General features: G+C 47.2%; 1 protein-coding gene and 1 long non-coding RNA gene across 6 annotated transcripts; one reads left to right on the forward strand and one right to left on the reverse strand.

Annotated features, from left to right (window-relative positions):
- Positions 1–2,889: 2,889 nt before the first annotated feature.
- On the reverse strand, positions 2,890–7,333 carry LOC129384311 (uncharacterized). 2 transcript variants are annotated; one of them, XR_008612043.1, is made up of 2 exons: positions 7,067–7,333; positions 2,890–3,241 (listed from the first exon to the last, which is right to left on the reverse strand). It is a non-coding gene; the product is annotated as an uncharacterized lncRNA (long non-coding RNA). The 2 variants fall into 2 exon arrangements; XR_008612042.1 differs by lacking the exon at positions 7,067–7,333 and adding an exon at positions 6,888–7,060.
- A 122-nt stretch (positions 7,334–7,455) lies between these two features.
- Positions 7,456–23,894, forward strand: LOC126529064 (probable ATP-dependent RNA helicase DDX5). 4 transcript variants are annotated; one of them, XR_008612041.2, is made up of 10 exons: positions 7,456–7,572; positions 11,174–11,648; positions 14,097–14,238; positions 14,351–14,684; positions 15,678–15,723; positions 17,153–17,217; positions 17,426–17,487; positions 17,582–17,641; positions 18,734–19,499; positions 21,111–21,217. XR_008612041.2 is itself a non-coding variant. In XM_050176663.3 (10 exons), exons 1-10 carry the CDS (start codon positions 7,550–7,552, stop codon positions 22,460–22,462), a joined length of 1,623 nt encoding a protein of 540 aa, XP_050032620.1. In that variant the 5' UTR covers positions 7,456–7,549; the 3' UTR covers positions 22,463–23,894. The 4 variants fall into 4 exon arrangements, 3 of the variants coding, with proteins under 3 accessions (XP_050032620.1, XP_050032621.1, XP_054925564.1); XM_050176663.3 differs by lacking the exon at positions 18,734–19,499 and adding an exon at positions 22,296–23,894 and having other exon boundaries at positions 21,111–21,359; XM_050176664.3 differs by lacking the exon at positions 18,734–19,499 and adding an exon at positions 22,296–23,894 and having other exon boundaries at positions 11,177–11,648; positions 21,111–21,359.
- Positions 23,895–26,228: the final 2,334 nt, after the last annotated feature.

The raw sequence follows: 26,228 nt of genomic DNA on the forward strand, positions 1-26,228 counted from the left end.
CTCGATGCTGTACTCGCTGGACCATGGACTACCCAGCGACCCAAGTTGGAGTGAACGAGGTTAGCCATGGACAGACGGACACACCGTGAATTGGGTGAAGTTCCCAAAGAATGCCAATCGCATAAAAATATCCTGGAATGCACGTGTACTGCGAGAACGCATCACTAGGCTAGTAGATTCTACACCCAGTGTTCCCACAAAAATGACTACGGTGAGCTCTGGCACTCGTGCCAGTGGGAGCTGCACGTCCAGGCAGTACGGGAGTGATCAGTACTACACGGATTTGCCTGAGCGTTGTCCTTCTGGCGTTGAAAATGTCTTTGTGATGAAGCAAATTGACAGTAATAAACAACACGGCAAGCATTACAAGTGCAAGAAATTTGCAACTATTATGCGTGTGGCAAAGAGACCCATTACATTGCTGTGTTTGGAAAACTGTCGACGCATTTGGAGGGATTAAAGCCTAACATAATGTCGCAAGAACAATGGAAGACGCAAGTGTAAAGCAGGGCTGTGCGAATAGCAATTTTCGAGACCAAATCGAATCAAGTAATTTTAGAATAATGAGCAATCGTTTTCATAATAGAAAACGGTGTACACATTGTAGTAATCATAACGTTAAACAAGTTTCTGTCATTAAAGTGCGTGTTATGAAGTGTTGTTTAATAAAAGCAGAGACAAAGCATTAGGAACAAATAAGCAGTTGGTGCCCATGCACAGAACTCTTCAGAGAGTGAGAACGATGCCTTTACAACAAGCTCACTGGGCATCATCATAATGCCCTTTCATCATCATCATCATCAGCAGCAGCAGCCTGTTTTACGTCCACTGCAGGACGAAAGCCTCTCCCTGCGAACTCCAATTACCGCTGTCCTGCGCCAACCGATTCCAACTAGCGCCCGCGAATTTCCTAATTTCATCGCTCCACCTTGTCTTCTGCCGTCCTCGACTGCGCCTCCCTTCTCTTGGTACCCATTCTGTAACCCTAGTGGTGCAACAGTTATCTAACTGGCGCATTACATGGCCTGCCCAGCTCCATTTATTTCTCTTAATGTCAATTAGAATGTTGGCTATATCCGTTTGCTCTCTCATCCAAACCGCTCTCTTTCTGTCTCTGAACGTTATGCCTAGCAATCTTCGTTCCATCGCTCTTTGCGAGGTCCTTAACTTGTTCTCGATCAAGCTTCTTTGTCAGTCTCCAAGTCTCTGCCCCATATGTCAGCACTGGTAAAATGCACTAATTGTACGCCTTCCTTTTCAATGATAATGGTAAGCTTCCAGTCGGGAGCTCGTAATGTCTGCCGTATGCGATCCAACCCATTTTTATTCTTCTATGAATTTCCTTCTCATGATCAGGGTTCCCTGTGATTAGTTGACCTAGGTAAACATACTCCTTCACACGACTCTAGAGGCTGACTGGCGATCTTGAACTCTTGTTCCCTTGCCCAGCTATTCATTATTATCTTTGTCTTCTGCATATTAATCTTCGACCCCACTCTCACGCTATTTCTGTTAAGGTCCTCAATGCCCAGCAAAAGCACTGCAGAGGAAACTGCACATGGTTTTGTACTCCTGTACAACCATGCAGAGACAAGGTACTCTTTGCCCCCGATGGAAAGCACTATAAAATTCTCATGTGCTGAATGACATCGCCTCGTCCGCTATGCAAGTTCCCGTGTTTTATGCCTGTACTACCCCTGCGTGGGAATAATTCATTGCACTTTTGCTCCCACTTTATGTACGATTGCGCACAGTTGATGTTTGAAATATTTGAAAACTATTAGATGAATATTTGTGTTTACGAATATTGATTACTCGATTCAGAAACTGAATGGAATAACAAACTCTTTGATTTGTTATTTGAAAGTTTCAAATATTCGCACCCTCCTAATGTAAAGATTTTACAAAACCATATACGGATCATTCCTATGGTTGCTGCTCAATCACTGCACCAGAGGAACTTGACGGCTTGATGCGCTATGTTCTGGTACAAGGAAGGAACAACTGAACAGACAAGATCGAGTGCTCCCCCACATCATTACAGTCTGCTGGAAAAGTTTACGGAACACTGGTCTCATGACTTAAGGTATGGTGCTTCTAACATGACGGATCACCATGCAAATGCCAATTAGGAACTCAACTTGGACCTCAAATGAGAAACTATGTATCCATGTTTTGTGGAAATTCAAACTCTTTCTTGTTTTGCAAATATTGTTTCAGGTAAGGCTTTAAAATTTTATCTCGCTAGTACTCTGCAGGCCAAAGGCATTACAAAGGGGAATGGTTACATGTGGTTCATGATGTTAGTGTGAAATACTAGCTAGTATAATTATGCAATCTCGTTACGTCACAAAATAACCTATGCAGCATACAATGTTAGCTAGAGCAGGACAAAACTGATGGTTAGTTATGGCAACTTTGAATCCAGAAGGGATGCGAATAAATCCCTGCGGCGTCATTTCAGTGTTAGAAAACAGAACTAATTATTTCTCTCCACGTTGCGGGCTTCCACAGAACTATTACGTCAAACTCGTAAACATTACGGAAAATTGGGCAGCAGTGGCAGCTGGGGCCACAAGTCTATTAAATGGTGTGCAGCTTGGAACGGCCAAGGACTCCTCAACGTTGCGGTCACTGTTCTTCCTGTCTGTGTAGTAAACGGTGCAACACAGATGATTCATTCTTATGTAGAGCTTGAATGTATACTCTCTTATTTCTCTTTCGTGCAGAAGAGATTGTGGCTGCAGCAAAACGCTGCGAGTAATGCAGCCAGGAGGGTTTTTTTTTAGAGAGCTTGTGTCACAAGAAAAAGGAAAGGATGCCGACGAAAAGGTGTTTATCTAATAAGTGTTAGGCGCTTACGGAAGCTGAAACATCCATACTCGTACGAAAGCCAGCACATCTAATGTTTATTAACAACAGCTTTTGGTTGTTATCCTTTTTTCTTGCAACATGATTTTACTGCCTGACCCGACAAGACATCATCAAACCATCAATTTCACTTTGACAAGCTTCTAGGGAAAAACAACATGAAATGTGTTTAATTTGAGAGTCATGGTGGTTTAACGTTCCAAAGAAACACAGGTGCTATGAGAGGCCTCCAGATTAGTCTTGACTCCTTGTCAGTCATGCCGAGTATGTGGCCCACTCCAAGAATGTGGGCGCATTTGCATTCTGCCTTCCTTCAAAATGCGGCCGGCAATCTGTGATATCATGCACGGCAGCAGAACGATGCAGCCACCTAGGCAGGTGATCAAATGTGCACGAATACATTATGGCAGAGCTCACAATAACATCAGGTGCTGTGTGCACGATGTGCATGCCGAGATGAAGCACCAAAAAGCAAAATCACCTGCGTTTAAAATGTTGCGTACATCTTGAAACACTTTTGACTAAACCTGTGCTGCAAGTTTTAGCGATATATAGGGGTGTGGTAGTCGCCGCAGTTTTTGGGACTGAATCGAATGGCGCGAGAAGCAAATTAAATATCAAATTTCCCCGAATAGCTGGTGTATAGTGTACAGCCTTTCTTGCCATTATATCAAATAATTTTCAGATTCTGGTATTCACAACATTAGAAAAGAAAGTGTCCGTTTTTACTCTGCCCGTAGTATAGAGCATGCTTTCATCAAAAGCACAAAGGGAGCATTAAGAACAACTAAGCAGTTTGTTCGCAAACGTGTGGCTCTGCGGAGCATGCGCGGTCATGCATTATCATATAAAGTTTAAAAAGCCAGCCATGTTCAATTGTATCTGTGTATACCTTCGTGAGCAAATCAGTAATGCGTGCTGTCTGCGCCAGTACTAGGGCAAAGAAAAGCATGTTTTCTCTAGTAAAAACTGCTGCAGCAGATGGCACCATTATAGTGTCAAGTACTTTGCAAAGAAACGTATTCATACTTTTTCCAACAAGGTTAAATGGTTGCTGCATCTATATATAGCACTAAACAATATCTGCTGCCTAATGCCATGTCTAAACAACACTTTATTGCATGATCTCTCCGACAAACTCTCGAAAACATTGGGAATAGGGGACGCGATTTACGCGGACATCATCATTTGGTCCGTGAGTCGCCCGCTAGGCAGCCTGGAGCAGAACCTACAGCAAGCACTGGACAACACGGAAGCTTTCCTTACAAACACGGGACTGAAGCTCTCCCCCAGCAAATCAGAGCTCCTCCGGTGCAAACAAGGCCAAAGGGAGAGACAGCCCCTTAGCCTCCTCCCCGTTCACCTACACACCAGAGACAGAGGAAACATCCCCAGGTGTAACACAATCAAGGTCCTGGGCATGGTCATTGGGGCTCACAGCAATGACAATGCAGAGGCACTGAAACGCATCGAAAAGAGCACTCTCAACTTCACCAGGGTCATATCACGGGTCGCCAGCGCAAGGGACGGACTGAAAGAGGACAACCTCATGAAAGCATTTCACGCCTTCCTCATCAGCCATGTAACCTATGCCGCTCCCTTGCTCAACTGGAATAAGATGGAGCTGAACAAAATCGGCACACTAATCATAAGAGGATTAAAAAAGGTCCTAAGCCTCCCTGGAAACACTAGCACAGAACGACTCCTCCAACTGGGGCTACATAAAATGGAAACCAAACGCTTTGAGGCATAGCGAAAGGCCCAAATTAGTCAGCTCTCACTCACAAGGGCGGGAATTGAGATCTTACTAGAAGCCGGCATACAGCCCCTCTTCATGCCACCAGAGAAGTCGCAACTATGCACAAATGCCAAGAGGGCAATAACAGTTGATCCAATCCCAAGAAACATACGCCCGACTCGCAACGAAGGGCGGAGAAAAGCGAGAGCCAAGGCAATCATCAACAACACCAAACGTAACAAAACGCAAGTCCTCTTTGTTGATGTGGCCAGATATTGGAATCAAGGTGCCTACACGGTCTCCGTGGTGGATGCCCATGGCTTGCTCGTCAATGCAGCCACGGTAGTTACCAACTTCACTCACGAAGCATAAGAAATGGCCATCGCGGCGGCCCTTTGAAGCTGCAAAGGAGCCTCCATCATTTACTTGGAATCAAGAACAGCCATCAGAACCTTCTCGGCGGCCCTTGTCTCTTGGAAAGCAGCTAGAGTTGTTAACAAAATCTTCTACCAAGAAATGGGAGATTACAACCTCATGTCCCCACACATCACACGGTTCCCAGCCCACATGGGCAACATTGCCAGACGTCCCAACTGTAACCCGAACGAGCAGGCACACCAACTTGTGCGAGAACTCGCATTCCGCCCCCTCTCTTGGACCCAGACCTAGCCAACAAAGACCCGCTCGTGTCATACCACGAAATCACTTAAAATCATAGGTTAGGACGAAGAATTTTTCCTCCTCCTCACCCAAAGCTCGAAAAAGCACATGCCGTCACTTAGAGACGGTTGCAGACTAGAACATACATCACACCAACGACACTAAGCAGGATCAATCTATACCTTTCAACTGAATGCCCACACAGCGGCCATAAATACAGCTTCGAACACATGCTCTGTCTGTGCCCTGCCATTGCGGACACAAACTTTCCTGACCAGTCCTCCTGGGACTCAGCGCTCAGAAGCACAGAGGTCATTGCTCAGCTCAAGGCTGTCCAGAGGGCCCGGGCCGTCACCGAAGGACTCAGTCTACCGGCCCCGACCTGGGTGGAGCCGCCGGATTGATTTAATTCTTTCTCCTCTGGACCTAAATAAAGTTCTCACTCACTCACTCATTGCACAAATTATCGTTGTTTAGCAGGAAAAGTGTGGCTGTGTGACCAACAGGAATGAGCCCACTCGTCTCGGGAAAACTGGTCACACCGGCCATCTGGTTCAATGCCATTTCAGAAAGGAATTCTCAGGCGGCGTGCCCTTCCATCACTTGGATTTCCCAGCATCGATAATGTTGACAATATTCACACACCTCTAATAATGTAACCAATGTTTCAGTAAAATGAATTGGAGGAGAGGATGGGTGCTTGTTCACCGTGTCAGTATATGTTGTAATGTAGCGGGTTCACCTCTTTCTTTTTTTAAAACAATGTTTTACATGAGATACAATATTCAAGTGGCTGGATCCGTGCTTTCCAAGTGTACTAATGTCGCCATGTCTGACGTTCCTTAGAGAGTCATCGCATGTATGGAGTCCACGATTTGTAAACTTGACAAACCTCACTGAAGAACTGAAATTTGTTCACCTGTTCTGCAAGCGTACGTTTTGCGTCCGAAGATACCAAAGTTATGGTTAAACAAAGGGGATGGGCTTCAATCTCTGCATTTGCTAAGCTTAGGGTGAACGTCAATCCCGCTGCCCGAGATGCGTACATTAATGATCGCGAAATGCCGCACTGCATGCCCGAATCGGCAAACGGCCTGCTCTAACCAAGTACCGAGACTCGCTGCAAAGAAACCACTACCGTACTAGACGAGAGTTCGAAATCTGCAAGACATTTTATGTCAACAACAGGAGTACCAAAACGCACTGCCTACTGTTCGCACAGTGAAAAGTACCGTCATTTATAACAGCAGCCCTTTACTTAGAATCGGAATAGGCCTACGAGCCATCGCCGAGCGAGAAAACTGAACCAGGAAATTAGCCGACGATTAATTTCACCTTCAGCAACGTTGAAGCGTCGAAAGCACGTCCGATAAGCTCGCGACCTAAAACCGCAACGTTCAAGAAACGACGGCTTTGGTTCGAGCTATAAGAGGAAAAGATGGAGAGCCTGCGACTCCTTTGGAGAGCGACTCCTTTGGATGGAGAGCCCGCGACTGAAAATTACCTTTCGCGAAACATAATTATAAGGCGCGGTAAGGTAAACCGCGACCTCGAAAAAGCGTGCCCTTGAATGGCTGGATATTAATCTTATCGAAGTGCTTGGCAAGCAGCTGCTTACGCATGGCAGCCGACGGTGACCACCACATTTCAAGAGCACGTCTTACGACCACGTGTTGAGCAGGAGCGCGAGATTTCCAGAATATGCGCAAAGATGCGAGTGTAAAACGCGCCGCCAATCACTGGGCTTTACTGAGCAGCCGCCATTCTCGCCTACTCTACACCTACATGGAATCTTACCAGACGTGACGCAATGCACCTGCGTGAGAGAGGAAAAAAAAAAGATGATAAAGATGAAAGAGAATCCCAGACACGCGATCACGCATGCACGGCTTTCTCCTCCGCTTTACTCTCTCTCCCTTTTCTCCTTCCACAGAAATGATGACCTATCGCCGTCCCACTTACCTACGCGCCGTAAAGTAGATCCACACAAAGTGAACCGAATAAACTAAGTATCGGCAGTTACTCTCTTAAAAGTGAGATGTGCCGTCATTAACGACGTTTTTTTCACTCTCTGTTGGTATGTCGTAAAATTGAGCCGCAGATTAACTTATCTCCAAGACCGCCTTTGTGTTCGAGTCACGGGGAAGTCCACGGACTACACGCCGCCTTCTGCGCTCGTGTCTCTCCGCACATCACGAGCCGTCGTACTAGCAGTGAACAGCATCGGGTCCGATTGAAACTGGAAGAAATTCAAGCAAATCAATTCCAATCATCTCCAAAATGAACGGACGTGGCGGCAGAGGGTAAGTTGCCGACAGTTTAATTCATTTTTCGGTTCGCATCGCTTTATTTTCGTCGAGAAATGGCGTTTTTGCTGATGACCATGAAACCGGGTTCATTCATTCTGGCCTTCCCACCATGTCCGGCTTTAGGCCTGACGTCGTCTCTCGGTCACACGAGGCGATTTACGCGTCGACAGAGCTGGACCACGGCCTCTGCTGGCCGAGTAGGAGTGGTCCTAGCAAGCGAACGTCGTTTACGAGCCCGTTTTATTTTAAATGTCGGAGTTTGGGCAGCGTTTGGGGCGCCGGAAAGTGTTAGGCCTACGCGAAAGTCGCAACGTGGCCTTTTGCCAACTAGCCCTGGCCATTTTGCGCTTCCGGCCGTGCGTTAGCCACCTGCTAAAATTTTCTCCGTTGCGTTTCGCCCGTTGCTAGCGTGTTCTTCGCGTCTTCTGTCGATATGTGGCGAAAACGCCGGCCGGCGCTTTTTATGTAAGCGTCTCGGGACATGCCGGTGGCATATCGATCCCCCCCTGACAAAAAAAAAAAAAAAAAAAAAACCCTGTTGCCATGGCATCGGCACGGTGCAACATTGCGCGTATTTCAGAACTGCGAGTAGGCATGGTTACTACTTTTTCAATTATTAGTTACTGCTGGTTTTTCATTTCGGAAGGGTGAAAATATGACCTCATGGCGCCCGGTGCCAAATCTCGTGCGCCCGAATTGCAGACAGACAGATCGTTGTGCTCCTTGAAAATAAAAATAAAAAGTAAAGTGCTATTTCAGCCCGCAATCTGATCACGCTTTTTTTTTTTTTATTTCGTCGGCCTCGGCAAATGTGTGCGGATTGATGGCGTAACGCTTCGCAGCTGCGTCTTGGCTGGCTCCTCTCGATGACGTACGAGAGCTGGAGTGTCGAAAACGCAAGAAAAAAGAAAGCCCTGGCGGCAGAGCGGAGAAACACTGCATTGAATGACTGAATCACGTGCACAAATCGTGACTGGCGCTTAGCTGGCTTGGCGTTTTGACGAAGAGCTACGGCCTCGCCGCGCAGTCGCTGGGTTTTTTTCCCCCCTCTTACAGTTTGCATTTTCCTGCTATGTCTTTTTGTCTCGTCAGCCGCTCCGGCTTTTTTTTTTTTTTTTTTTCAGCGCGTGACGTTGGTAGACGCCACGCGTCGACGCATTGCGCGGCCTAAAGTGGCTCGTCATGCGTTTCGCCAGCGCCGCCAATATAGGCGTCCGAAAAAAAAAAAAAGTAATAGGTCGTCGTCGCGTTCCGGGTCGAGCTCGGCGTTGAATGAACGGGACCGCCGGAGGTCAGTGAGCCGATTGTTGCGAACGAGGTCGCCGTGCACGCGTGTGAAGCCGTTCGGAAACCGAGCGGCCACATTCGCGGCGCTTCCGCGTAGCTTTCCATTTTTATTTTTTTGCTTATGCCTTTAGGTGCTTTTCGCGTTCTTGAGTGGCTGCGTTCGATGCTCCGCCCGGGGTGGAGTGTCTCTTGGCCACTCACAAACGCGGAAAGTGCCGAAAGGCATTAGCATTGGAAAAGGCATCGCTACAAAATTGCAGCCCTGATGAGTTGCAATGTGGTTTGGAGGTTTTCGTGATCTAGAAACTTACACTATTTCAACATGCAGGCTTTAATTAAAGTTCAGTGTAGTCTGAAATATATTCGAATGGGGGGGAAAGAAATCTGCACTCCACTGTGAAGGACAAGCAGCGAAGCTGTGGTGTTTTACCTCAATCGACACATCTGTGTATATATAATTGTTATAATAGATAGATAGATAGATAGAAAGATAGAATGTCGTCTAGGAGAAAGATAGAAAGATAATGTCGTCTAGGAGACTGACGTAACACGCAACAGCCACTGGTGGTAACATGTATATAGGATGCAGATTGCCGTTAAACAGAGCCTCAACGCGAGCAATGATATGCATTGGACTGGGCTCAGTCGAAGGAGTGTACGAAACAAGACACATTTGTTTGTAATTTACGATTGAGCATACTTCTTAGTCGCTTGGCTGAATGAATCTTGGAAAGACTAGCTTTATTCTGGCAAATGAACATGGGGCTGTCCATTTCCCTCCTGCAGAAGCCGATGTAATGACAGCAGATAGGAATTGCACAATATTTGCGACTTTGTGAATACGTAATTATGAGAAGTAGAAACTCGGCGTAATGTTAGGAGTCATCTTGGCGGCTAATAGTCATATAACTTGTTTCTGGATAATGTGGATAAAACAAAAGTTACAGCAGTTTTCTGTAATCATACTGCCTCCGTAGATGGCCATGTATTGACAGCAGATCGGAATTCTATGACATTTACAACTTCACTGTGATTGAATTACGACAATGAAACTCAACGTAATTGGTAGTCTTAGCGGCCAATTTCAGTACCAATTTTCCAAGACACCTAATTAGATTGAGAGCTACAGAGCATTCGCGAGAAACGAGACGAAAATTTTGTGTTGACAGAACACAAAGAAGAATGGACATTGACCCCTGCTGCAGCGTAGCTGTATACAGCTTGGGTGTAAAAAAGAGAAGGCTGTCAAATTTTCGTAAGAGTAACCTTTAGCTCGGGTACTTCTACCTAAATACATGTAAAGGGAGAATTTGTTATTCTCAGTAACCACTGCACCAAGTTTGGTGAGGTTTGTTGCATTTAAAATAATCTTAAAATCTAGTGACTATCGGTTTTGCATTTTTGATTTCGGTCGTCAATTTTTAATAAAAATTGGCACAAATAAATTTTTAGATGACGAAACTATCAAGTTTAAAACTGCAATGCGGCGATGAGAAATGATACCACAATTCTGTGATTTGCATATAATAGTACATCTCAAGCGGACAAAATTGATACAATATATATTAATCTAAAAAAATCTAATATGGACATACAGCTTCTGCGGTACCCTTGCACACAGCGTAACAAATTCACATAAGATATAAAATGACATATTGAATTTGTCTGCATTCAATGATCTAATGGATGCTGTTTACAGAACTGCGGTATCTGTTCTTGATGCAGAGCTATTTGTAGACTTCATGCGTCTATTTTTCAGACCTTTGTATTTTTGAAAATTCATGCAACAAAATGGGGCCCTAAATTGAAATTCTGCTTCGAACAGTCACTAGAATTTAACTTTCTCTTAAGATGAACAAATTTCATTAATATCTCCAGAGTTTCTCGGAAAAAAATTTTTACGTTTTACATGTATTTGAATAGGCCGCATCAGAGTTGGGCTCGCGCTAAAGCTTCCTCTTGATACTAAAAGCACATTAATTTATTCATTTTTAGATAAGGTTATTGAACTGTTTCAACATGTGACCCCAATATCTGCAAAGTAAAGGTTGTACCATGGCTCTCAGCTTGGTCAGCTAGCTTAATGGCAGTTGGCAATTATATTGGTCTCTAAATTTGTTTCTTTAGATGCTTGTACTGAAAGCAGGTGCTTCGAGCACGAGTCTGAAACAGCAGTGTTGCTGAAAGAAATAGCTGTTATCTTGCAAGTTTGCTGCTAATCTCTGCCCATCAGTTTATCTTCACATGTTGGCAATTATGTAGGCAGCTTGGGGTAGAAAGCTTATTCGTCACTTTTCATGTGCACCAGCAGCAGAGACTTTGGCAGCAGCTGGGGAGGTGGCGGCGACAGGCGTGGCGGCTCTGGCAGCTACCGCAACAGCCAGCCCGGCGGCAACCTGCGCAAGCCGGACTGGGACCGCATCCAGCTGCAGCCGTTCCAGAAGAACTTCTACCAAGAGCACCCGAACACAGCGAACCGGTCACCCGCGGAAGTGGACGCATATCGGCAGGCCAACGAGATCACAGTGAAGGGCCGGGAGGTGTTCAAGCCCATCCTGCACTTCGAGGAGGGCAACTTCCCCGACTACATCCTCAAGGCCATCCACGCACAAAACTACACCACGCCGACCTGCATCCAAGCCCAGGGGTGGCCCATCGCTCTCAGCGGCAAGGACTTCGTGGGCATCGCCCAGACGGGTTCGGGCAAGACGCTCGGCTACATCCTCCCTGCCATTGTGCACATCAACCACCAGCCATACCTGCAGCGTGGGGACGGCCCCATTGTGAGTGCGCTTTGTCTCGGCTGTGGTCTTTCCTTGGCTCGGCCTCCAGGGCCCTGGATTAGTCCACTAAGTGTGTGAGCAGTGTCGTAGAGCGTAGCTTTTTGCAGTGTTCTGCAGCTGCTGAAATTTGTGTTGCAGTGTATAGCTTATTCATGGCATGGCAATGTCAGGATTGCCATGGTTCACCCCATTGTGGAGCTCAGTGGAAACAGCACTGTTTACAGTTGTGCATAAGTTTTCTTAATTTATATTAGTGGTGGCCTGAAGTGCACAAGTTTAAGGAACCAAGCGAATTGCTGGTGACCAATCTGCTCAGTAATAGGGGTGTGCAAATATCAAAATGTTCAAATACGAATCAAGTATGAATACTTAGCTTCGAACATTGAATCAAACAGCGAATAATGATATGCACGTGCGTATAATAGTAGCAAGTTGGGCTAAATAATTTTGGAACATTGCAATTACATTGTCGATTGTAAAAAAACTAGGCTAGTAAGCCATTATACTAAACATTGGGTATGTAGCTCGTGTTAGCATAGAAAATTTAGTAATTCACACTAGCTGTGCTTGCCCGCCTGTGCCTTATTATACCACATCAGATGCCTGCAAAATCGGAGGCATTTGACCGTGTGCAAGTTGTCGCTCGTTGCACTTGCGGCCAAGCAATAAAGTCAGAATTTGGAGTGGCGGTGCAAAAAAAGAAAATAAAAAAGCACCCACACTCTCCGCAAACCCGTGCCCCTTGTTACTGAGAGGCTGGCTTTTGAGAACAGTCAAGTGTGCTTTATAGGCAAAATTTAGCTAGCGGCACAACATCGTTAAATTCAGCACAAGATCACCCCAATATACTTAGATTAGGTAGAAACAAATACGAAGCAGCCTGTTTGCTCTCACACAGTCAGCAGTATATTGAATTGAATTCGCATATTCGTGTGCAACCGAATAATTGAACACTTCAGAATACTTTGACATCCCCACTTGATAAACTACTTCAGAATGGTGGTTTGCTGGCCAAGTTGGCAATGCATCCTCGACTTGGGCAGCACGAAATAGACGGAGGGAAGAAGACACAGCGCAATAAGCTATGCATTTGTTTATGGGATAATTGATGTAGGGAAATAAATTTACTGCATACTTGCAGACCCACATTGCTTACACCACAATTTGTGGCACGATTGTAGGAAATCGGACGCAGCAGTTTACTTTTGTTGGTGATAGCTTGCAGTGTCGGACTTGTCCGAGGTAGCACGGAAGTGGGAAAACTGGGTATTCGCATTCTCTTCCAGTAAATTGCACATCTGTGATCAATATGTGGTAGAAGCGAATAAATGATGAGTGTAGTGGGTAACTTGCGAGCACCAGCAGTCACTGCGTAACTGAACATTCAACTTTTCGGTCACAGGTTGCACGCACATGCGTCACTCTTAACGAGTGTGTTGTGTGAACCCTGTGTAGTAAAGTGTTTTGGCCTTTCATAGTTTTTTTCCTGGCTCGCTGGGGCTTATGGAAACCAAGAGGTGAGCCCTCCTTGGGCAGCTGGGAGACTTCGGCTGCTTTTGGGTGGGACACGTGCCACTGTAGGCTGCCTCGCGACAGTGAAACGTATCCTGGCGCTGACCCTGGCAGCAAAGTACCTGAGGCCAGTGTTGTAAATGGGCACAAACAACTAGAATGGTTAGCTGGTGGCGGCCCATTGCCAGCCTTTGCATAACCTGGCCAATTCATGACACGTGTGAACTTGATAGCCTATCATGTCTGAAGGCTGTAAGATGGTCAGCGTGGCTAATGTTGCTGCTGTGCTGTAGTAGAGGGAATTGTGGGGCAGCAGATTGGGTTGATGGCCATGGTGCCGTGCTCCAAAAGGTCAGGCTGTGGGTTTGAGTCTCGTCTATGGAAGTTGCAGTTCGAGAATGTGAACATGCTTGTGTACTTGGATATACTGGGCGACTCGGCTAGCAGTCAATCCTTGCAAACATGAACTGGCAGAGTATGTGCTTATGAAACCTATACAGTGTAGTCATCAGTCCTCTTATAGGGTGTCCTAGCTAACATTAACGAAGCTGATTAATGTTTTTTTTATTCAGTTGAGAAAGTAATTTGTACAGAAAAATTATCTTGGGGTTGGATGAGGACAGATGACAAACACTGTGTAGGTTTAATAAACTTATTGCACCTGACTTCATTTATTTTTTAACTTGGGTACCGTTAGCTGGGACATCCTGTGGATATAAACATGCTAAGTTGAAGGTGGTAAATGTTACGAATCCGGAGTGCCACACTGCAGGTGCTTTTCTAGCGATGTTCAAGCTTTTTACCCAGTTGCGTTCTCTCTGCAGTGTTTCTGTGAGCACGAACCGCTCTCAGCCTGAAGTTTGGCTGCCAGCAAAACAGTATTGTTACTTCTCACATCTGGTGACACTTTATTATTATTTTTTTTTATGTACGCAGGCTCTGGTTCTTGCACCAACACGTGAGCTCGCCCAGCAGATCCAGCAGGTTGCCTCAGACTTCGGAAAGTTCTCTCGAGTGCGCAGCACCTGCGTCTTCGGTGGTGCGCCGAAGGGTCCCCAGCTTAGGGATATTGAAAGAGGTGAGTGGTTGTGAGCATAACCGTGTAAGATACCATGGCTGCCAAACAATATCGGTGCAGGTGTTCCTTGTGCTAGTTCAGTTTGAGAAGCAGTGTTTTGTTCAACCTGCAGGTGTCGAGATCTGCATCGCCACGCCTGGCCGCCTCATTGACTTCCTGGAGGCGGGCAAGGTGAACCTCCGGCGGTGCACGTACCTGGTTCTGGACGAGGCCGACCGCATGTTGGACATGGGCTTTGAGCCTCAGATCCGCAAGATCATCGAGCAGATCCGTCCGGACTGCCAGACCCTCATGTGGAGCGCCACCTGGCCCAAGGAGGTTCGCTCCTTGGCCGAAGACTTCCTGAAGGATTACATCCAGATCAACATCGGTGCGCTGCAGCTGTGCGCCAACCACCGCATCCTGCAGATCATTGACGTCTGCCAGGAGACCGAGAAAGAGGACAAGTGCGTACCCCACTTTTTTCTTTCCTTGTCCTAGCTCCGTGCACATTCTTTAGTTGTGCTGCTTGCGCGAGCATGTGTTCATTAAAGTGCTTAGACTCCTTAAAAGGTGTAGAACGGCAGCACCCAGGGAAGCACTTGTCCACTCCATTGGCTTTGAGAAAACGCTGGAAGTTTGTGGCTACAAAACTTCAGCTTGTCATTGCCGATGGGCGTTATTGATGCTGCTGTAGTTGAGCTGTTGGGGTAGTTCATTCTGATTTATGGAGTCTAACTTTAAGAACAGATATTCTTGGGAATAGTATGGAGCGGGGTGGGGCTGTATGGTGGTTGTGTCTGAAGAATTCGGGAAGGTGAGTCACGGAGGACCAGACTGCAGCACAAAGAGGGCACATCACCTAGCTTTGCATAGTTCTGTGCCAGTGCTAAGAAGCAGGTGACACACACTCGTGATGTGTTTTCACAGGCTGCAGGTAGATGTCACTTTTGGGCCATCAGGAAGCTTTACAGTTATGCCAGGTCGGTGGGTTTGTAGTGGTGCCTAATCAAGCTAGGGTGTTGCCGTGTCTGTGTGGCAGGCGATAACTTTGCCGTTTCTTTGTGTGTTCTTGCGTGGTGGCTGCTGTTACTTCACTTTGTGGTCTACACGCTGGCTGCTAGCGCACGTGTACCTTCATTCAAGTAAGCCTGCGTGAAATGGCACGTGGAACCAGCAGGTTCCGAGACACTGCAGTTTACGAGGTCATGTTGGCCTGTCACATCTTCCCAGTGGCAGAGCTGTCAAAGCCTCGTTACAGACACACCAGGCCTCTCGCTCACTGGGGCCACTTTGTCAAATGCCTTCAGTTGTAGGGGGCCCTGGGACATTTAAGCGTTAAGAAGCGCAGTGTTAGCCCAGTGTCCATCAAAATCTTGGCCCTAAGCGCATCATGGGGGGAGGTGTCTTCAAGTAATGGCTGTGTTACGTGCTAACTTGGCACAAATGTGTTGTTCCAGGCTCATGAAACTGCACCAGGAAATTCTCAATGAGAAAGAGAACAAGGTGGGTGTCCACTCTGCAGTTTTTTTCCTTGCATATGCGGTTGCCCTTCATCAAGCCCTCTGATCTGCCTCACACTTCGTGAAAACAGTTTCATTCGACACGAATATGCCTTTATTAATCTCATTAGTTACTTTAATATTGGGTATCAAATTCGTGTATATACTTTATTTTCCTTGCATTAACCTTCTAGGAATGAGACGTTAACATACCTGGGAAAGGTTCATCTCCAATCTGAATGTGCGAAACACTTTGAGAGTAACCGTAATCAATGGAATTACAATTTTGCGAAAAATATTTTTGGCAACACAGGGTAAACACCAAGCAGAAAAGTGTTGAGTGAGCTCCATCCCAAGCGATGTGACTTCGTTTAAAATTTGTGCAGACAGCTCTAGACCTAGGGCGAACCATAGGTGTATGTTTCATTTGCTTTACGGTATACGTGTGTGATGCCACTGTCTCCTCTGATAGTGCTTTCAAAAGAAAGTGAGTTTCGTGCCCTACTTGTTATTCATCATCCTGTGTTCTTGCCCTAAATGAACAAGTGACGCTTGGTGCCTGTAATTTAGTGGTGGTCGAAAACATTTGCCAGGAACTTTGTACGCAATGCCAAAACTTTGCAGTGAGTGAGTGAAAACCTTATTGCAAATGTCCGGCGATTTGGGCAGGGTGGGGCAAGTAAAAATTTTATGGTGTGTTACTGCGTAAGCACCACATTACGCTCGTCTATAAAGAGTTAACGTTTGACATCACCTGCACTGCTAATCTTCCATTTAGGGCAGGGAATGGCTCTGAAAACTCTGGCCGATACTGCCATGTTGAGGGCTTGAAAGTAGAATGAGGTGCAGAACTCCCCAGCACTAGTTAAAGGGACACTAAAGCGAAACAATAAATCAGTTTAGACTAATGAAGCATTGTTTGAGAACCCTGCAGGTAGTCATTTAAAAAAAATAGTTTGATTATTAGATGAGAAAATGAAGGTCCAAGTATCAGTATTTTAATTTCGCGCCGGTGCGTCAGCGTGACTCCAGGGATTCCGAAGTATGTTTTTGCATTTGGGCCGCGTTGGCTGAATGAAGGTTCCCGAAACTTGCCATGTTTAATATTTGGTTCCTTTAGAACACAATGTAGTCAATACACTATATATAATTAGTGGGTCCTGGAAGATGACATCAAAATCCAAGACGTCGCAGCGCCCAGGTGCGGGAACTTAAGTAGGCGTTGCCACCCGTATTTCGTTCTTGCACTTTTTCTGGCTTACCAAACGTCTTGTCGTTGCAAGAGTGGTGTTCTTGGTGTTGTAGAACGGTAATTTACTGATGTAGAGGAAATCATTTTTCACTTTAGTGTCCCTTTAAGGAAGTGCAGGCAGATGAAAGACTTTTGGGTGCATGTAAATTGCGCTGGAGTGACACTTGCTGTTTCTTCACAGACCATTGTGTTTGCGGAAACAAAGCGGAAAGTTGACGACCTGACCAGGAAGATGCGCCGCTACGGGTGAGAACTGCTGCTGCTTTGCAGAGCCTTGCTTGGAATTTTGAGTCTGCATTTGCTCGACGGTTGAGGTTTTCTTGGCAGTCATGGTCTTGTGCCATGGTGTCTTGGTAATCAATTCCACGCTTGTCCGATTTAATGCGAGATTGTGTACCCGTCCGCTACTGTATTTGAAGTGGTTGCTTACCGGTGCCGTCTCTTTGCTACGCAGCTGGCCAGCCATCTGCATTCACGGCGACAAGACTCAGCAGGAGCGTGACTGGGTGCTCAATGGTGGGTTTAGCTCCTCGTCGGGGCTTATTTTCACCCTGCGTAGCATTTTGGCCTGTCGGAAAAGCTGATGCGTTGTCATAACGAAAACTTGCAGAGTTCCGGTCTGGAAGGGCTCCCATCCTGGTTGCGACTGATGTGGCTGCACGGGGTCTCGGTGAGTTAACCCTACCTCCAGTCTAGTTAATGCAAGATGGGCTGTGGGATGGCACTGTTCGGTTACTTGGGGAAAACGCTGGCTGCTGCTACTCAGAAGTGGGCGCTTCGTGCGACCAGGTTATGGGGATGAGCAGATATTTTTTTCTATATTTAGGGTATGCTCTTTCAATGTACTTGGTTGAGGCGATTGTTGGTGCGAGCTTTTATTAAAATGTCTCTTTTAGGACTTAAGCAGGTGGGACTATTTAGACCTACTGGAACTGTTGCTCTATGGCTGCTACTCACAATTTGGCATCTTAGGTGTACCTACGGCGTGATGAGTGTGTGGGTACTTTTCCATTGTTCGGGATAGCTAGGGTACTCCACATTTGTCTAATTGTGCTGAAATTTGGGCGGGCATGTTAAATGCACACAGGCCATTTGCTGTAGACATTTTCGATTTTAAAGTTAGTATTTCACTTTGTGCTTGATAATAGACTAATATTCAGTGAAAGCAGGCATTCGTCTGTGTTATTATTAGCTCTGAGGTAATTTGTGCAACAGGCTTATCAGCTATGTTTCACTACCGTATGTAACCTCTGTGTGCAGTTGCTTGAAATGTGAAAGGCAACACACAGGTTTGTCTAATATTTTTGCCAAGTCATGGCGAACAGAAACTGTCTAGAGGGGCATCTCAAAGCAGCAAGTAACGTGGACTTTGCTCGTTGAATTGAAGCTCCAGACTACACGGGTTGATTTAGAGGATGTCTATCGCAGCTTCTAGCCTTCTGTTACTGGCTGGGGCAGCAGTTTTGTGACCAGTGCAGGTTCCTGCATCCGATTGGCCAACAGTTCTTACTGGGGGAATACTTTTACCCCATCGGAACAAGTCAAATTATGCCTATGTGCACCCGTTCGCATTTCATGCAACTGCACATGGCAGGAGAGGAGGGCGGGGGGGAGCTTGACTTAGTGGGTGCTCCAGATGTGGCAGGTGCACATGTCGTCTACGCTTTGGAGGGGGCAAGGGTGGATGTGTTTGGGTCTGCGGGGACGGGCTTTGGGAGACCAGACGCTGACTGACGTGTCCTGGCTTTTCCTTTTTTTCCAGAGGCACTTGTGTGGGCCCCAGGTTGTCCATACGCAGTGCCTCGCTTTGCACTGGGCGGGCCTCCCTGAGCCACATGAAAACGCTTAAACGGACGGTGGCTTCCATTGAAGGCCCGGCGGGCGCAAATGATTTCTCTCGGACGGGGAGCGTAGCTCGCACGAGGCGTGGGCCTCGTATTCAGCTGGATGCATCTCTATGCCCTAAGTAGCAGCAGCACTTCTCAAATTTGGCTCAAGTTGCTCCGATTGGCCAGAGATGGAGCAGCAGCGCACTTTTCCAAATTCAACATGGATTGCTACGATTGGCTGCAGCTGGACTATTAACTGCAAAAATTACGATCATTGTAGTGGCGGAGGAAGTTTTGGGACGGGGAATTCAATTGACCGGGAGCTGGATTGTGGGTGTGCTTCGGGGGCCACCCTTGAAGCGAGGCAGAAAGGAACGAGTGAGGATTTGACACGATTGGCTTTTAAGGTGCACGGCACAACAGCAAAACAAAAGCGCGGAGGCCGCCGTGGCAGAGTGAGTGGTGCGGCACCAGGGGACGGCCTCAGCTGCCGCTGGCTTTCTAACGGAAGGCGGCGCAGACGAAAAAAAGTGTAATGGCCGCTGACGGGTGGCCGTGTGCGGAGAAGGGCGCCCTCCTTGCTGTGGCGGCGTCCTGTCTTCCGAAGTGTGCGCACGCACACGCTGCCAATCCACCCCCCTGGCCGACGACTCTTGAAGGCCACGGCATGGCCCTGTCTCTCTCGCAAGGCGGCTGCAGGTAAATTTTAGTGCGCAAACACTTTTCTTTCTTGCATACGTATCTCTTTTGCGTCTTATCTCTACATCCTCTCATTTCCCGTACCCCTTGTTTTGCGGGGCCGCACGCTGCCTAGCTTTCGTTTCTCGCTCGGCACTGGTTCAGTGGACTAGCCAGGGCTAGGACGAGGGTAGACCGTGCGTGTTTAGAGCATGCAAATCCTTGCCTGCTCGTCAGCTCTGATGTAGCACTTTAGGCCTCTGTCGGAAGGGCACAAGTATCGAAGTTAATCGAGCATTGTAAGTTTTAGTTTTCTCGGGGTATTGGCTCTGCACTCACTGGGTCTAGTGGAGGATTTCAGTTGCAAGGATGCTTCTTGGCCTTTTGATGTCTCGGGGGTATTATTTGTATTTTGGCAACGTGTCCTGCGCTACGCTTAATGGCGAGGGGACTCTGCTTGCTTTGCACGTAGGCATGCGCATCCTGCATATTTTTTTTTTTTTTCAACGGTGGCTGCGTGTCGAGGTTCTGGGGCACACCGCAGGCTTAGTAGTTGCACTTGCATGCAATCGTCATACTGACGCGGGATTTGTAGTTTGTGGCGGCTAAAATTTGGATGGCTTTTTTAATGCGTAGCAGTCGTCGTGTTTGCACCAGCATTTCTCAAACAGCTGTAGCGAATGATTGAATTGGGAAATTTGGGCATCTAGTTTGCGCTAGTAAGTGTACAAGTGGCTACAGCACAGCGTAAATAGCATAAAGTAATACTTGACAAGGCACACTACCAACTGCGCATAAGTGCATAGCACCCTTGCTGTTACACAAAAAGGAATTCTTGTAAACTTCAGGGGTTATTTCTTTCCTGCACACCTAACCTTGCTTTCAAGTGCCTTGTTTAGTAATTGGTAGTTAAATCTGTGCTGTATCGTTTAACTGTCTAGATGAGCTTACGTTAGCTGCAGGTAATCCATCCCCTCATGAACTGCATTCTTGCTGTGAGATTGCAAAGTGCAAGTGCTTGATTAGTTTTACAAAGTCACAAAATCCATGACCATTGCACGAGCATTGCATGTACCCTAATGTCTATTCTCACACTGGGTGCACTGTGCCCGTGTGTGACAAGCACACAGGCGGACTAGTCGCAGCACACTTCTCGCGTGAGCGAGAGCAGACAAAACAGTACACTAGCCGCAGGGCTATGAACGTTTAGCTTCGGTCTAACCAGGCAGCAGGTTACAGAGGAAATGCTATGATACGCATGGGAGTGGTGAAAGTGAGCAGTGATAGTCTACAGCATATTGATCTTGTTCATCATTTTATGCAGCATGCATGTAGAACTGCATGGCTGTTTGGAGAGTGCTGGCTGTTTAATCACCGAGCTGCACATACTACGTAAGAACATTGGCATGAAAGCATACAACTAACTTGCAACCTTGCACCAGTCGCATCGAAAATTACAATTACAGGGTAGCAGGTGTTCCGTGTATTATCTTTCGTGATATAAAACTGGACTCGCCGAACTCTCGTTATGAACTCTCAAATAGTAAGGAGAGCTCGCTGCCTACCAAACATTCCAAGATCAGCGTTGGTTACTTTCCTCTAATCCGCTTGGGTGGTGGGTCTGGCTCACAGATGTCGACGACGTGCGGTTTGTGATCAACTACGACTACCCCAACTGCTCGGAGGACTACATCCACCGGATTGGCCGGACGGCGCGTTCCAATAAGACGGGCACCGCCTACACCTTCTTCACGCCCAACAACAGCCGGCAGGCGAAGGAGCTCATCTCGGTCCTGCAGGAGGCCAACCAGGTCGTGAACCCCAAGCTCTACGAGATCGCCAACAACCCCCGCTCCGGAGGAGGATGGGGCGGCCGTGGAAGTGAGTGTCTCAATCTCTCCAGCGCAAGCTACACTGGTAGCGTTAGCCAGCCAGAATAGGAAACCAGTAGAGCTCCTCCATTGTCCATCACTTGGTAGTCCGTGTGCGACACCCAACTCAATGGGGAGGCTTCCGGGAAAGATCGGTGATGCACAGTGGCGAGCCCCTCTAGTCTCGGCATGCCGCCAGTCTTACCTAAGGGCCACCTGCAGTGAAATTTCAGTTTGCTTAAATTGTTGTGAGAAATGTGCAGGGTGTCCTACGTAGCTAAACAGAACCACGATGGTGTTTGCCGTCGCTTGGAGCAAGTTTGGCTGTTTCTTTTTTTTATTATTTGACCTAATTATATAGTTAGCTGGTATTAAGTTCTAGAAATCTTAGAAATCTATCTTTCTGTGCTCTATGTGCTACGTAAAAGCTTTTTCTAAACTTGAAAGGAGTCGGAGAAGGTGTGATGTGACTAGTCGTCCGGCACTCTGTGTGTTTTGTGGGCTTCCTTTAACGCATACTATGCGCAGACCTGAATTAGCAAGAATGTGTGTCAGTGCACGGACATTCATGGGCATGGCAGCTTTGGCACAGAATTAAAGTTTTGCCCTTCGTGTTTTCTGCCAAGTAATTGTAAATTAGGGGCTGTGTTCTCTATCAATTTCATTATCCCTTCTTGCATTTCCTCTTTGACACGAAGTGGCCTATGACTGCATGGGTGCCTGTGAGGAAACTCAAAAATAATGGATAACGGAATGTATTGATAATGTGGCCCGGAGTTTCGAGTGCTCTGCCAGTCATGCCAATCTTTCATGTTTCCTTAGTGTTCATTTCGCTAGAACTGCATTTATGGTGTGGTGACTTCTTCCATTTTTCATTCCAGGCCGCTGGCGTACAGGTGGCGGCGGAAGCTCGTGGAGGTAACTTCTGTTCCATTCTTCATTCCAGGCCGCTGGCGTTCAGGTGGCGGCGGCAGCTCGTGGAGAAACTCTGGCGGCGGCTCCAGCAACACACACACACATTTTGCCAGCGGCGCCAACAGCGTTTCTCTTGGCTCTCGAGACAACCAGATGAATGGCTACGGCCAACAACAAAACAGCTACTACTCTGTCTAGGACACGGCCCTCTCTGGCCCCACACCTTAGGGCGTCAACAAATTGCTAGGTTATTTCTCATTTTTCAACTGTGTTTCCACCTGCACCAAGATGATGCATCCCAGCCACACACGTCAACCTTCTAGGGCATGGGAGGGATTTGAGGGCTGGGACATTAACTGTTACCGGTGTTACTTTTTTTTTCGTTGCACCTGCTTTCAGTATCTTGTAACCCTGTCAAGCGGCCAAATTAAGAGCACTTACAGGGAGTGCACTTCGGGACCTTGAGTGACATTATAGGCTATGCGGGGCTAAACTTGAAAACGGACCCACTCGTGCTAAAAAAAAACAATGGCGACAGACTAAAGCCATACTTTATGAAGATGTACATTAAAATAAAAAAACTTCTAAAAAGTGATTGCATTAGTTGTATTATAAATAAAAAACAATCCTAATCTATATTCACTCAACCAAAAATGGAAGTATCTTTATCATAAGTGTTGCAAGTCAAGGCCGGCCAAGACAAATGCCTAGCCAATCCAGAACAAGATGGTGGCATGCAACGAGGCGGCATTTGATCCTGCTAGAACAGAATATGAGCGAGTTATGCTCCGATTATTTTGTTAAAAACTGTTCAACGGCTAGAATTAACTTCTATGTCCCTTCTCTATGCATTACATTTTGTACCGTTAAAACTGCTGGAGGCGAGGCTACGTACTCAACCAGCAAAGTGCGTTCCGTGAACGCACTCCTGCCGGAGTGCACTCTTCTGCGAGTACTCGGCTTGCAACGTTTAGATTTGGGAGCGCACTTAAAACCGAGTGCACTCTCTGTAAGTGCACTTGCCTGCTTGACAGGGATATTAGGGTTCCTGTTTCATGCCGCAGCCTATGCCTTCTGTGTGTTCTCTGAAATTTGTTTCGTTTCTTGTTTCATTGTGATATTTGAAAAGAAAGGAAGCTATGTTTATTTTTATGTACTCTGCATTCCCCCTGCAACTTGTTTTACGTGTTAATGAGAATTTTTTTAAGTTATTGTCGCTCATCTTGCATTTCAAAGCTGATGTCTCGGGAACAAGTCCTTTTTCTTTCCTGGGTTTCCTAAGGCCCTATTGTTTTGTTTTTTTACATCTCATTGTCTTGAGTGTTTGTCTGTGCAAGTGGTATTGCGGAGGCTTGGAGGGTGAGCATTATTTTGTTCCAAATATTTCCCCTGAGAAGTCTTGTGGAAAACGAGGGTGCATCGCTGTTATTTATCTCAACTTGCCACTCATGTTTGATTGTATTTTGGGGACCTGCCAGTTTCGACGGCTCGTGATAAGTGCGAATGAGGCTGCTGGAGCTTACCATCACAGCTACCAGTGTCCTTGTGGGGGCTCAAAAGTCAAGATCTGGAGCTTCTGTTAAAAGTTGGAACAGTTATTGGAGAAAAATAAATGCTAGTAAAAGACTCATCTGTACGTTGTCATCTTGGGCGAATTTTTCAGGGCATAGTGGGCTCTGTTAACATTGGACTTCAGACATAAAGGCATCTTATTGGGGTAGTGTGTAGTTCAACTATGGTGCCTGTGTTGGCAGTATTTTTTTCTCTCCTTGGGAGGGCTGTATAAATGTTGATAGTATTGTGCTGCGGCACATTTGTGTGAAAAGAGGCCCGCCACTGAGTGGAGGCTTCGTGAAACACTAGACAAGCTCAAGTAGCGACGTTGCTTTGGAACTTTCCCTACATGTTCGTGCTCGTATGGGAGCTGCTTTTATGCTGGGCAGTGCAGGGTTGACCTGCAACCTTCTCCACTGATACTTTGTAAGGCACCTATGTACTTCCACCATAAATTCCAAGGGAACAATTCTCAAACTTCTGCAGTGCGTTTGTGTCCAGCTTTGCATGTATTTCGCTTAAGGGCCCAACCGCAACGAAATTTCACTTGAGCTAAACTGACTAAATGCCGAGCGCAAACTCGAAACTAAACGGCAAAGGGCTCGTATTCGCCTAATTTAGTTTAAAGTAGCGACTCCTCCGCCTTCACTTTATCTCACGCTCGCTCCTCGTTGGGCATAGGAACGGCGCCAACATGCGCTCCTCGCCACTCCGTAGACTCTTGAGCGAAAATGGCGCGAGGGCCCACGTGATGCTATTTGGCCAATAGCGACGCGGCGTCTGGCAGAGCGTCTGGAGGAGGAGGCGGTATACTTGAAGTGTGCCCCTCCTTTATGCAGACGACACATGCACCTCCTGGCGGCAAAGCGATGCGGATATGGCAAACATGGAACCATAGAGTTTCTCACTACATTATAGTGAGAAACTCTATGCATGGAACCATGCGGCAGTGTTGATCTCTCGGTTTGCCTACGCAGCCAGTCGCATTGCTCGCTCGTCATTTGCGATTGGAGCAGGTTGGCTTCCCTCGATGTGCGGTCTCCCAGTTTCGCTTGTGATTTGAGCTCTCGCAAGACTGCCGGCGCGTTGCGTGCCCGTCGGCTGCTCAAACGCTCGCAATGGCTGTGCGGTACACAACGCTGAGTAGAGGAAGGCCGAACACGTCTTTCCCGTTGCAGCTTTCAGAGCGAAAGCGTGGACCGTGGCGCAGCAGGCAAGTTCGACGCGGAACAGCCAACGCGCACTAGGCATGTAAACTGCTGTTCACGCAGCTGCTCAAGCTACTTTCCAACGGCACCGTCACTTGCCCACCAAGATCTGCTTGGCAAAAACGCTTTCTCGGTTTCGCTAGAACTATTACAAGCCGCGATGGCACACGAAAACCAAAGGTAACGTTCGTGGGTAAGTTGTGTTCAAAGGCGATATTACCTAGACATTTCGTGCGTCTCTACATAGGACGCGTCGAAATAGACAAACGAAATCCTTTGGCACTACCAGGAACGAGCGGCAACCGCATGCTGCGTTTGTTACGAAGGAGAACGTCACGCGGCGATCGTTGGTGTATATGCGGTGACAAGCCATGCAAGAATGCAATGCTGTCGGCGGAATGGGCGAAGCTTTATTACGGCCACCTTCCGGCCGTGATAAAGACGAGCCTGTCTGGCCGCGAGTTTATGCACACTGGGCACCGAACCAGTCTCCGCTACTTATGGGCGTCTTGCGCTGGAGTTTGAGGTATAGTAGTGGCGCCTGGTGGCGGCGCGGGAAACGACATCTGGGTCGTACCAGCTTGGGTCGTATTGAGCCCTGGCTGTGGCGAAGCAAGTTTCTAGGCCGAGTTTTGCGTCGATTCGCACTTTTTTCTGCCCTGTTGCGAAGGCGAAAAGGCTCGTCACTTCTCACAGACCACGTCGACCACGCTGCGAGCTGGTCGCAGCCTATAGTTTAACGAAAACGGACTCTCCGTGTGCCGTGGGACGTAATGCTGGAAGCAGAAGGAATCGGCGACGCCGATCATGAGGGACCTAGCTCAGCATCGAAAAAGCGTCACCGTCGATACTGCTGCGTCGTGGGCTGCCATGAACAAGAAGGCCTGAATCCCAACATCCGATTCTATCGTTTCCCTTCAAGGCCTCACGAAGCGGAGCGTCGGCCGCGCTGTATAACTGCAGTTCGTCGCGCTGGGTAAGCGAAACTTCGCGCCATGCTGACTGCTTCACCTGTCTTGAAGCTTGCTTGATTATAGATCTGCGTTCTAAAATTCGGTCTTTTGCGCCTACAGTCCCGACAGCAGACCGACATAGCAGCAGGCATGGCTGGTGAGATTCACGATTCGAAACCCGGCCACAGCGACAATTAACAATTCGATCGGTGCGAAGTGGTGAAGTGCCCAGGTGTGTGCAAATGACCA

The sequence above is a fragment of the Dermacentor andersoni genome, chromosome 8 (assembly GCF_023375885.2).
Source record: "Dermacentor andersoni chromosome 8, qqDerAnde1_hic_scaffold, whole genome shotgun sequence".
Classification (NCBI taxonomy): domain Eukaryota; kingdom Metazoa; phylum Arthropoda; class Arachnida; order Ixodida; family Ixodidae; genus Dermacentor; species Dermacentor andersoni.